Raw genomic sequence first — 13,467 nt, 5'->3', positions numbered from 1 at the left:
TTTGGAAACATCTTTTTTTCAGTTGGTTAAGGGACTGACTCTTGATTTTGGCTCAGGTCATGATCTCAGGATTGTGGGATTGAGCACTGTTTTGGGCTCTGCACTCACCAGGGTGTCTGCCTGAGGTTTCTCTCTCTCCCTCTTTCTCTGACCCGCCCTAACCCCCCCCCCAACTCTCTCTCTTTCTCTAAAATAAATAAATCTTTAAAAACAAAAAAGAAAAGGTTAAAATCAGTGATTTCAGTTTCTAAGAAAATAGAAAAAAAAGCAAGATATAGGGCAAAAAAGGAAATGACAGAGTGGAATCAAATGTAAAATGGGCAAATAATACAGAAAATCAATGAATAAAAATTTGGTTCACTGAAAAAAGTCAGTAAAACTGATAAACCCCTTGTCAGACTGATCAAAGAAAACAAACAAACAAACAAACAAAAACAAGCAAGTACAAATTATCAATGCCAGAAATGAAAGAAGGAATATCATCAGAGACCCACAGACATTAAAAGGGTTATAAGACATTATTATGAACAAAAAGTCATTCAATATATTTAACACCTTGGGTTAAACAGACAAATTTCTTAAGACATAAATTAAAGCAACTGAGCAGAAAAACATAGAAAATCTAGTCCTATAATTAGTAAAGAAATTGAATTTTTAATTAAAACTTCCCAAAGAGAAAATTCCAAGCTTAGGTAATTTCACTGTTGAATTCTATTAAACCCATCAACCTTACACAACTCTTCCAGAAAACAGAAGAGGAAAAAAAGACTTTCTATTTCATTATATGAGGTCAGCATTTACATGATACCAAAATTCAATAAAGACATAAGAAAATCAGAGACCACTAACCTTCATGAACACAGATACAAAAATTGCTAATGAAATATCAGCAAACCAAATCTAGCAATAAGAAAATATATCAAGACAGAGTATAGAATTTAAAAATAATCAATATAACCAATACATCAACAGAAAAAAAAGAACATTTATAATCATCTTAATAAATAATGAAAACACACTGACAAAATTTTACATCCATTCATGATGAAAACCTGAAATAGGAATAGAAGAAAACTTTCTTGAGCTGATAAAAGGCATATATAAAAATAGAGTCTACGTCATAAGAAATGGTAAAAGACTTCACATTTTTCCTGTAATATTGTAAGCAAGCAAGGATGCTTTTTTTTTTTTTTCAAAGATTTTACTTATTTATTTGACACAGAGAGACACAGCGAGAGAAGGAACACAAGCAGGGGGAGTGGAAGAGGAAGAAGCAGGCTTCCTGCCCAGCAGGGAGCCCGAAGCGGGGCTTGATCCCAGGACCCTGGGATCATGACCTGAGCCAAAAGCAGCTGCTTAATGACTGAGCTACCCAGATGCCCCAAGGATGCCACTTTCATCACAACTAAAAAAAACAAAAAACAAAAAACTAGGTGAACCTAGCCAGGGTACTAAGGCAAGAAATAGAAATAAAACCCATAGAGATTGGAAAAAAAGACATCTTTATTCACAGATGACATAATTGGGTATGTGATAAATCCACAAAAAATGACTAGACGTGATTGATAAAGCTAGGTCATGGGACAGTAGGTCAACATACAAAATAAATTTAATTCTGATGTTAGTTATGAAAATTTTGGATATATGAATAAAAAAATCCTTAAGCAAAATTTTTAAAACTGGACAAACATTCAGAAATAAATTTAGTAAACTACAAAACACTGTAGAAATAAAGGCCTTTAAAAATGGAGAGATGGACTGCCAGAATCAATACTGTTCAACATCAATTTTTCCCCAAACTGATCTACTGATTCAACACAATCCTAATCAATATCTTAGCAGGATTTGTTAAAGGAAGAAATTGACAAGCTTATTTTAAAATTTACATGAAAATTCAAAGGACCTTTAATATCCAAAGCAACTTGAAAATGACAAACTGTGGGGCACCTGGGTGGCTCAGTGGGTTAAAGCCTCTGCCTTCTCCTCAGGTCATGATCCCAGGGTCATGGGATCCAGCCCTACATTAGGCTCTCTGCTCAGAGGGAAGCCTGCTTCCCCGTCTCTCTGCCTGTCTCTCTGCCTACTTGTGATCTCTGTCATATAAATAAATATAATATTAAAAAAAAAAAAAAGAAAATGAAGAACATAGTTGGAGGACTTTATCTGATTTTGAGAATACTAAAGCTACATTAATTATTACATGGAATACTGGAGGAGAAGATAGATAAGCAGATCAGTGGAACAGGGAATCTAGAAATACACTGATAGTTATATGATAGTTGATTTTTATGAAAGTACTAAAGCAATTCACCAAAGAATGGAAAGTTTTTTCAATAAAATTCTGAAAATCTCCATCTGAAAGAAAACAATCTCAACACTTCATCCCGTGCATAAAAATTGATTTAAGATAAATAGTCATAAAAACTAAAACTTTAAAATGTCTTGTAGACAACATAAGCACATGTCATTGCAACTTGTAATTGCAACATTAGCAATGATTGTTAACACAGAATAGAGAAAATATGGTACATATTTTTAAATATTGATAAATTGAACTTCATCAAAGTTTTTTAAAAGCTTCTGCTCATCAAAAGATGTAACTGTTCACAAAAATGAACAGTAATGCACAGGCTAGAAAATATCTCAAGACATAACCTTGACAAAGGATTTGAATTCAGAATATGAAAGAGTGCCTACAACTCAATAACAAAAACACAAGTAAGCAAAAGGTTTTTTTATGGGGCAAAAGATTTGCACAGACTTCATAAAAAAAGATACACAAATGGCCCAAAGTGCACAAAAAGCTGTCAGTCTCATTAATCATCCAGAAAATACAAATTTAGAATCACAGTGAGATGACACTGCACAACCACGAGAATGACTGAAATGGAAAAGACTAACAATACCAAATGTTGATGAGGATAGGGAGCAACAAGTACTCTCATCTACTGCTGGTGGGAGTGCAAAATGGTGCTACTATTTTAGCTTTCTGATTGGAAGTCTCCTAAAAAAAGAGAAACATACACCAATCCTGTGGTACACAACCCTATTTCTGAGAGAAATGGAAATCTAAGTTCACAAAACACACATATAAAAGAATGTTCATGGTAGTTTTCTTCTTCTTCTTCTTTTTTAATAAGCGCAGGACCCTGAGATCAAGAGTCACATGCTGCACTGACTGAACCAGCCAGACTCCCCCACAGTAGCTTTATTCTTCGTAGATAAAACCTAGGAATGAATAACCAAAGGGCGGTGTATTTACACAGTGGAATGTTCCTCCACTGTAAAAAGGAACAAACCACTAAAGTACACAACAACGTTAATGAATCTTAAAACATCTGCTGGGCCGAAAGAAGCCAGACCTAACTGTACATATTGAGGGTTCCACTTACATAAAGTTCTAGAAGAAGCAAAACAAATCTATAGTGACAGAAATCAGAACAGTAGCTGCCTCCAGGGGATGGCAGAGGATAGACCAGGAAAGAGCATGAGGCAATTTAAAATGCAGGTTTTATTATTATTCAGGTACGGGGAGGCCAACAGATCTTGAGATGGTTGCCATTGAAATGACAGTTTGTTACTCACAGTTCCCAAGAGGAAGGGGCTACTTCACACCACACAGGGCCACACAGGAAAGCACCAGGGGCAGTCAGGAGGTAGAATGAGTCAGAAGAAAACAAGAGCAAGAGACTTTATTGTGGTATCTGAGAGAAGGAACAGGCAAGGTAGGTAAACGGGCTTAGGACTGGCTAGTTTGAATCACTGCATCAGCCTCTGGGATGGAGGGTTCTCTGGATGGGTCAGTTTGTACATAAGCAAGGCATGCTCACTGGCAAGTCATTTATGATCTCTAGAAAGTAGCTACCTGTGGGATGGGCAGTCTCCCCACAGTCAACAAGTTCCCCGATGTCAAACCACCAATAAGGCCACCTGGCTGTTTCAGTAAGTTAAGCATCTGCCTTTGGCTTGGGTCATGATGCCAGGGTCCTGGGATTGAGTCCCTCATTGGGCTCTCCAACTGGCAGGGAGTCTGCTTCTCCCTCTTTCTGCCTGCTGCTCCCCCTGCTTGAGTGCTTTCTCTCTTGTTTGTTCTGTCAAATAACTGGGTAAATCCTTTTAAAAAAATCAGAATAAAAAGACATGCTTAATACACAAAGAAACATTCTAATATAATGGAAATGTTGTGGTTTAGAGGAGTATACCCATTCATCTGCCTCGTGACCAACCCTGGTGCTTCCCTACGTAGCCCTGAATGGCATGATAATACCCCCTCCTCTTGGGAACAGTGGGTAACAAACCATCTCTTTAAAACTCATCAAACCATACACTTAAACACATGCAACTTACCTCTTACAGACACTAATTTAATCTTCTAGTATCAATTAAGTATAACTCTATTCTAAATTTTCAAATTTAGTGTATTAGCAAACATCTAGCCTTGTTCATTGCTTCTCAAATCTTTCTGGCTTTCACATCAAGATTAGGAATTTGAGATTAGGACAGGGCAGGGAAAATAGGAGACCTGCATCCTTAAGTGATAGTGGATCAAAGAGATTAAAATTTCATCCTTTGAGTGAGACACAACTCAAAGTGACCTCTTGGGAGCAGAATTTCTTTTCTTTCAAGTCTTTTATACACACACACACACACACACATATACATACATACATACATACATACACATGGTCTGAGAGATGATATTTGCAATGTATATATTTGGCAAAAGGCTCATATATCCAGAATATACAATGAATTTTTAAAAATCAATAAGGAAAAAAAAAACAACAGCAGAAAAACCCAGTAGAAAGATAGACAAAAGATGAGCACTTAACCAAAGAGATTTAAAAAAACCATACACTGAAGATTTCATTGTAGGTTAACTTCATCACATCTCCTTTATGTTAATTATACAACTTTTTTTTAACTAAAAGAAAACAGAAGAAAAGAGTGAGGAGGAAATGGTTAGTGAAACTTTGAAGATGTTCGTTCAAAGAAACAGGGTAACAGGCTCCAGAGACTCCATATGGTCCTGCTTTTTTTCTTTTTCCTTCGTGTATGGAACAGCAATAGACAAGGACCTGTCAAAGGGCATGTTTGGTCTTTGTCATCTATCACAGTAGCCCACAGTCAGCTTGGTTAGGATCCATTCCAAATAAGTCAGGAAAGAACCAGTTCAGTCATTCTCCCCTAGTTCAGTGATTCTCAGGGGCTGTAAAGGATCTGAGGCCAAAGATCTCGTCCAAACTGAGTCCTTGGGTCTCTCCTCTGCACAAATGTGTCTCAAGCAAATGAAAACTCACAGAGGGAAGCATCTTGGCCAGATTGGATTTGGGGCCCTCCGGAAACTCCCTGTTCTACTTTCCTTGAATTCCTCAAACTTGCTCAGTCCTGGAAAAGCCTTCCTTTGTGAGAAACCATAGCAAAGCTCACTTTCACGTCTTTAGACATCCCCCCAGATTTTTAAACCACCATCATTTCAGATTCATGGACACACAGACAAAACCATGGCTTGGAATCACTCTGAAAAGTATACCTTAACAAGATGAAAACATATTTAATGTATTTAAAAGACATATAACAAAAGGGATTTCACCAAGAATATTAGAATGAGGTAGCCAATTTTTATTAGTCTGTTCTGATAAAGAAAACAGAATTGTTATACTTGTTTTAAGAAGAACTTCCCAAATGCAAATGTTCAAAACTACCAGCTGGGACCATTATCTCCACAGCGTTAGTCAACATCCTGTTACCTTTTGATGCAAAACATCACTGGGAGTAAGACAAGAGAAAAGCATGTGTAAAGCAGCTGACTGGGAGAAGGAGGAAAGGAAACAGACTAGAAGCATCCATTTTAAGATTCACAGGCATCATCATAAGGGTTAAGAGGAGGAAAAGGCAAAAAATAATTAGGGATGGATTCTTTACTTTCTGGTATCTTTCAAGCAAATCTCTAAAGGGGAAGATGGGGCACTCCGGTTACAGCTTTTTGGGGGGTGGGGGTGGGGGACAAAGATTTCTAGTTCTTTAAATAATGCCACAGGGGTATACACTTTCCAAAGCATCTTTTTAGTCTGGTAGATGAGTGATTCATCAACCATTTAGTTTTTTCATCAACCATTAAAATTAAGAAAATACAAACAACATAGAAGTTTGGCGGACCAGTAAAGGATTTTCACTGTTAGATCTCAACATGAAAAATAAAAGAGGTAGCATCTCCCAATATCCTTCCATTGCAATCATTTAGAAATATCACAAATTTAATATCACCAAATAAAATATGGAAATCAAAATCTTAGAATGTAAGTTCCATAATATACAGCTTTAAAAACACTGCACTATATTTTTCTTAGCGCAGATCAGTGAAATCTGTGCGGTAGCAGTAGCCAGCAGACCCTACCTAAGCCTTGATTCAGTCAAAGCAGCAAACATGTGAGTGAGGGTCTTTTACACCAAACTAGCCCATCCACCAGCTTACCTCACCAGGCCCCAAACCCACCTTTCCATTGATCTTCAGCAGGAAATGGAGGCCATTTGGCAGAAATTACTCAATGTCCTTTTCCTTTCTGGCCCCCATTAAAAGATTCATCTTTATTCACATTTAGCTTTAGCTCCTTAAAGAGATGTTCCACCTGGTTCTAGAATCCATAAACTTCTATCTACTCAGGGATACCAAGTCCATCACCAACCCCCCTTTTCAGCTCTGGGGATTAATATTATTTTACATTCCTCCCACTGAGAGATAAGGTTCTATGTACCCTTCCTTTAGATCGGGATAATTCTGTGACCGCTGTGACGAACACCATATGGAAGAAATAGAACCAAGCCTGTTTCTGGTCCCAGGCCTTAAGACAGTGGCAGCTTCCTCGGTCTGTCTCTTGGAACGGTGGAGCCCTGGGCTGCCATGTAAGAAGCCTGACGACCCTGAGACTACCATGCTGAAGAAGCTTCAACTGCTAGTCCCAGTGGGCGTAGCCTTCCAACCGTCCCTGCAAAGCCTTCCAGGCATAATGTCTTGGACTGTCTTGATTAGACCATCCACTAGCTGAGTACCACCAGTGACCCCAGTTGACATCATAGAGGCAAAGGAATTGCTCACTGAGCCCTACTCAAATTGTTAATTCATAAAACCATGTATCAAGCCAACAAATTTTGGTTTCATTTTTTATACCACAGATCCACCTTTTTTTTTTTTAATAACACTGATAATCAGAACGTGAGTATCTTTAAGACCTCTATCTCTCTTCCAGCTATTTTCTTTTAGAATATAAATATAAATGTATTCAAGTCTGGCCCAATCTTATCAAAATTTATCATTTTACTATCATTTATCATTTTACATATCATACACCCTCATTTTCTCTTTCCTTTCACTTATGCTCCCACCTTTCATTTTCCATCATTCCACAATGGTGTTTCTTCATTAACCATGCCAATGAAATTATTTTTACCAAGACCAATGATGTTTACGTTTTGCCAAATACGAATAGTTAATTACTAGTTCTCCCCTTACTTGTTTTCTGCCATGTGATACTGATGAGGGAGCAGGAGGCTGACTGAGGACAAAGCAAAAGCTGGCACCTTGCACCCCCTCTTCACCAGCTCCCGTCCGTAATATGTGTGGCATTCCTCAGACACCCCTGACTGCCATAAAACTATAAATAGTTAACTTGCAGGGATCACAATCCTGCAGAACAGGAATCTCCCCTTGCTCTACAGATGTCCTAGAGACCTAAACAGGGAGGTTACCTTATCAATAGAACAAATTTCCAGAGGCAAATAACTCTCAGTTCCTGAAGCCCTAATGTCTCCCTCCCCACCATAAACTGGAGGAGGCTGAGGTAGAAGGGAATGTAAATGACAGCAGGATCATAACACCCCACCAAGAATCTCCCAACTATCTTGATGTTAATGCCTGACCTAAAGACGACATTGATCAAGCCATAAGGGCAAGGCCTCCCCCCTGCACCTTGTAGGCCCTCCCTAACATGTGAAAACTCTGTTGAAACCTCCCATCCCTTCACCTCACCTTCCCCCAACCGCAAGGTATATAACCTGCCATCCCTCACAACCCGGGGGCAGCAGCTCTTCCTGCCCACGGGTCCTGTCCCCGTGCTTTAATAAACCACCATTTTGCACCAAAGATGTCTCAAGAATTCTTTCTTGGTCATCGGCTCCAGACCTCAGCCCACCGAACCTCACCTAGGTTCTAGAACTTCATCAATACTCTTGAACACTCATTCCCTTAGGAAACTCTTCTCCCTGGTCTCAATTCCAGTCCCTCTTGGTTTCTTGATCTTTCTTTACCCCGATTTCTTTTCTGCTTCCCATACCTTAGATTTTTCCCAAGGTCCCCCCCCCCCCACTTATCTCTTCTCTACAAGCTTTGCAAAGTTATCATATCCATCCCTACATCCACTGCTTTAAGTAAATGCTATCTCTGAGAGCTCTAAGTCTGTATTTCTAGCCTAGATCTTTCTCGAGAACCTAAGGGCCAACTCCTGACTAGACAGCTTTGTGTAAAAAAAAAAAAAAGGAGGTGTTCACACCCAACAAGAGCAAAAATCACCTCCCACTGCCAGCCTGCCATTCTACTAGACTTCCCAGGCAGTTGGTCGACCCAACACCTATTTACACTTGACTCCTCCCACATCCATGCTTCCACTGAATCTACCCACTTAGTATATCTGGAATTCTTTTGTTCTTCCTACTCCCATTTCTAAAACCGAAGTTAGGATTCATCACTTCTTTTGACAGATTCTGCAGACTTCCAGATTCAACTCACTCTCTAACATCCTGCTCGTGTTCACTCCAGGTGTAAATCCTTTTTGTTTTCTTTGTTTTTCCCCAGGTACAAATCTTATCACGTCCCTCCTTGGTAAAAATCCTTCAGTGCCACTCCAACAGTTTCAGATTCAAATTTGAATTCTTTAACATGATGTGCATGACCCTTACCTACTTCTTGTCTCTTGCCTCTTTCCACTTGTGCCATCAGAGCCCAGTACATGGACACACTGGCAGGTTCATAAATCCACTGAACTCTCTGATACTGCCAGTCTCTGCACCTGCTATTCCTGCCTCATGAAACATCCTCCCGACTTTTAAACCAAATTGTCACTTTTCATATAAAGCTCAATTTAGCATCATTTCCTCAAGAAAGCCTTCCTGCTCCCTTGAAAGAGGTTGTCTTAAGTAACTTTCCCAGTGTGCTTACTATGTGCTCTTCTCTATCATGAAACTTATGAAAATATAACTTTCTATGTAATAGCCTATCCAGAAATCTGTTTGAGCACCAGACTAAGACCTTGCAGGGCAAGGATTAATTTTTTTTATCTGGTGCTATAATCATATTTTAGCACATATCAGATACTCACAGATATTTGTTGAATGAAAAGGAATGGAGTTGCATATGTTTAGTTGTCAGATTTACTAGTTTCACAGAAACTTTTAACAGTACTACAAATAATTATGTGATTCATGAAGGTAATTTCTTCCTTGAAAGGAATAATACTAAAAACAGACTATACCATAATTCACCTTCTTAGCTTTTCCTTGCTTGAATGAAGAAGAGAAATCTTTTTGTTTTTTTCAAAATCTGGCAACGGAGCCTTTAATTCAAGCCCAAAGTCATTTCTTAGGGATCCAGAGCTAGAAACAAGAGAAAATCATGTCGTAGATTTGAGAGGAAAATTGTCAGGAAATATTAAACAATAAGCACCAATACGCTAATCAAAGGTGCTTCTCTAAGTCCCTTGCTTCGTGCAAAGGTGCGGAAAATACCAAAGCACTTTGCCTTACATATTTGGTGCAGAATATTTTATTTCAGGGACTCTAAAGAATTTATGATCAAGATCACCAGAAGTCCAATGACTAATCAAAGTTCTAAAATATACAGATAAAGAATAACAGACACGCAGGATTAAAATATTCTGACCTCATTGATTATGACTACCAAAAATTATATGACTGTATTGAAAGGTATATTATAGGAAAACAACACAAAGGATTAAAGGGCCACAGTACACCATTCCAACTTGATTAGCAGAGGTCAAGTTCCTTCCATTTAGAAATCCTCTGGTTCTACCATTTGTCTAAAACTCCTCCAAGCATTTTGGTTAATTCTTTTTTAAGAATTATGATCCCAGGAGTCATGATCCCAGAGTCCTGGGATCAAGCCCCGCATAAGGCTTCCTGCTTAGCAGGCTTCCTGCTTCTCCTTCTTCCACTCCCCCTGCTTGTGTTCTCTCTATCACTGTTAAAGGAATGGAGTTGCATATGTTTAGTTGTCAGATTTACTAGTTTATAAATAAATAAAATCTTTAAATATAAGAGCGCCTGGGTGGCTCAGTGGGTTAAAGCCTCTGCCTTCGGCTCAGGTCATGATCCCAGGATCCTGTGATCGAGCCCTGCATCAGGTTCTCTGCTCAGTGGGGAGCCTGCTTCCCTTCCTCTCTCTCTGTCTGCCTCTCTACCAGCCTGTGATCTCTGTCTGCCAAATAAATAAATAAAATCTTAAGGAAAAAAATAAATATATTTACGTAAGAAACTTATAAACTAATACTATTTCTTCTATCCCAAGGGACATAGCTTGATTTGAAAATTTACTTTCATTTGTAGTGGTAGAATTCTGAGGAAAAACAAAGATTTAAGACAAGGGGGCTTCAAAAAGAAGTTATAAGTAATTCAAAAAAATCCCAAAGCCTTTCAAAACCCTTCCCAACCTCATATCCCAAAAAAGGTATAATATAATAAATTTCTTTCAGGTTAAAATCAAGAAACCTGTTGCTATCTCTGCATCATTTAAGTGAGCACATCTCAGTTTACCCTCACTTATTAGTTGCCAAGTCTTTTCCTTGTTCAAAATAATAGATGGTCACATTTCTACAAATAGTTGATGGTCACATTCTACAAATTCCAGAAGTGACTGACTCAAAATTCTCACCATCACCACCCATGTCCTCAGCAGCTATGTTAATTCCTTGTAACCCTCTGTGCTATTTAAAATCTCCTTGGAAATCAGCTTAAAGTGAATGAAAGAAATTCATAAAAATTCAATTTTTTATAAGCAGATAATTCTAGCACTGGAAAGGTCTCACCCTAGTTCAACTGCTTGTCCAATGCAGATTTGAATACCAGTTCTAATATCTTGGGGTGGGTGAAGTGGGGACAGAGATAGACCTTTTAAAGTATTGTTTTCAATAATCGGGGAGATAGATTCAGGAGTTCAAAAAAAGACATCAGGGAGATTAGTGTTAGATGGTAATATCTGAGGCTGCTCTTGTCTGATTAAATACTGAGGTTATATGTAAAGTTTTTGTTTGAAGATGATTGTACTGTTTCTAAAACATTTGAATATCACTGCTATTATTTAACTTTAATGAACAATAACCAGACTCTAACACATCCAGTGTTGGGGAACTTACTACCTTGCAGTTCACTTTGGTTGGCTGTGGCCAACCAGGATTGCTACGAAGCACTTCCTTATATTGAAGTGAATCCCCCTGCCATATATACATGCAGTCCCAGCTCAGGACTCTGAAATACAGAAAACGGCCCATCCCCCTTCTATCACACAACCTCTTCTTCCTTTTGCATCACCCCTAGCACACGAACTAGTATTCCACAATCAGTAAGTTCTCCAGAAGTTATACAGGAAACATTGTTATTATGAAAAAGTGAAAAAAACTAACCAAGCAAATAGATCAGTAGAAAAATATCCCAATTGTTCACTGCAGGACTTCTGCAGGGGCAATCCTGGTTCTTCAGGCCTTACAGAATATTCAGTCTTAGCTGAAAGTTTTAAAGAGGGGACAATTTTAATTCTAAAAATCACTGGTGGGGACAATGTTGATCATACATACAAGCCCTCATCAAAAAACAGTTGCCACTTTTTATTCAACAGATTTTAAAAAGCAATATTTTTTAAAAATAGAAAGCAATTTGGATTTTAGTCTATAAAGTATGAAACCACCCTGGTTAGAACACAAAACAAAAATATACATTCCATTCACTCCAGGACATCCTCTTTCAACCAGATTCTAATAACTTAGTGATAGATGTGCTTAAAACACACTCAACTGAATTTATTTATTAAGTTCTTATTTATAGGTAAACATCACAGAAAGATGTTTAAGTCTACAGTAAGCAGCTGTATTGTCAAAATATGACATCTGATGTTTTCTCTTTTTCTTTCTTTCTTTGCAGCTGCTCATCCTCAGAGCAAAGATGAGATGACCAGAAGCAGACGTGGTTATGACCAATAGGGAGGGTGCTGGACAGGTGGTGAGGAGCAGCTGCTCTATTTCCACTGAGAGCTGAATAAGAGGTTGCAAAGAGGATTTGGGTCACCAGTTAGCCATTTTCAGGAAGAACTCTGAGGCTGCCGAGACTGGGAGCCACTGGAATGTTACAGAACAGGCTCACTAATCTTCCCTGAATGTTAGAAAGAAAGAAAGGAAGGGAGGGAGGGAGAGAGAGAGGGAGGAAGGAAGGAAGGAGGAAGGAAGGATATACTGAGTCCCATACCATCTGGAGCAGGAGTTTATACAGGATAATCCTGAAAGGGTTTTTCAGGCCCATTTTAGGAAATACATCATCTTAATTTAAAAAAAATTCCTACCTAGTGTCCCAGGCCTAGGAAAACCATAGTCATTGAACAACAATGACTCCAGTAGAATTTAATTTCAGAAATTGGAGTCTATCCTTTTAGAAGCCAAATTAAAGTAAATTTAATCAGCTTAAGTGTTTAGATGCTGGTGATACACATAATACAATGTAGGTGAAGAGTTTAGAAATGAGAGGTCTAATTGAAGCATTGACGCTAATTATCTGTATTTAAAATTCTAAAACAGAAAGGATAACCGCCCTATTAACTTAAAAGAAATAAACTAATCTATGAGAGAGTGTTTTGCAAAGCAGAAAATGTGATACAATTCAAGGTTGGTGGCCTTGGCTTTTAGATACTCACACAATGATATGATTAATTCCACTTTAAAGAGTAATAAATGATGGTAGCAACTAGGGCACTAAAAAGAAAACCCCTGTGCCTGCCACAGCACTGTGTTTGCCCTTGGGCAACACATTTTCAACTTTGGAAGATGTAAATTTTTTCTTCACAGGTAGAAAACGTATGTTTCCTTTTATTTTATTTACACATCTTCCCTTTAGACTATGATTAATAAGGATTGCATGTGCTTTACAGTAAATAGTATATCCTTAGCAGTAAATAGTTAATCCTTAGCAAATAAAAAGCATAAGTGGAAAGCCAACTTGAAAATGTTTAAGTGTAGCTTTTGTAGATCTAATTAGGACTTTTCAAACCTTTGGATATTCAGTTTTCACTCACCAGTATTTGAGAAATAGGTTTTCCAGTACTTTACCACAATACTCATTTTCTCGATGGTCATTGGTTCATTTAGAGTAATGTCAGCTCCATGCCCTGAAACACAACCTAAGAGTTTTTGTTTTAAA

The 13,467-nt window shown here is 38.2% G+C and overlaps 1 protein-coding gene across 1 annotated transcript in view; it reads right to left on the bottom strand.

The window, feature by feature from the left end:
* Positions 1 to 13,467, bottom strand: part of SOHLH2 (spermatogenesis and oogenesis specific basic helix-loop-helix 2) — a 49,868-nt gene that overhangs the window by 16,944 nt on the left and 19,457 nt on the right. Inside the window, exons 4-6 of the mRNA XM_059144164.1 lie at positions 13,343 to 13,447; positions 11,688 to 11,787; positions 9,535 to 9,645 (exon numbers count right to left, since the gene is read on the bottom strand). Of these exons, the coding sequence (XP_059000147.1) occupies positions 9,535 to 9,645; positions 11,688 to 11,787; positions 13,343 to 13,447 (316 nt within the window). The remainder of the gene's footprint in view (positions 1 to 9,534; positions 9,646 to 11,687; positions 11,788 to 13,342; positions 13,448 to 13,467) is intronic.

Source organism: Mustela lutreola, chromosome 13 (genome assembly GCF_030435805.1).
Source record: "Mustela lutreola isolate mMusLut2 chromosome 13, mMusLut2.pri, whole genome shotgun sequence".
Classification (NCBI taxonomy): domain Eukaryota; kingdom Metazoa; phylum Chordata; class Mammalia; order Carnivora; family Mustelidae; genus Mustela; species Mustela lutreola.
The sequence above is the reverse complement of the archived record's forward strand: the minus strand, read 5'-3'. Positions and strand labels throughout refer to the sequence as shown.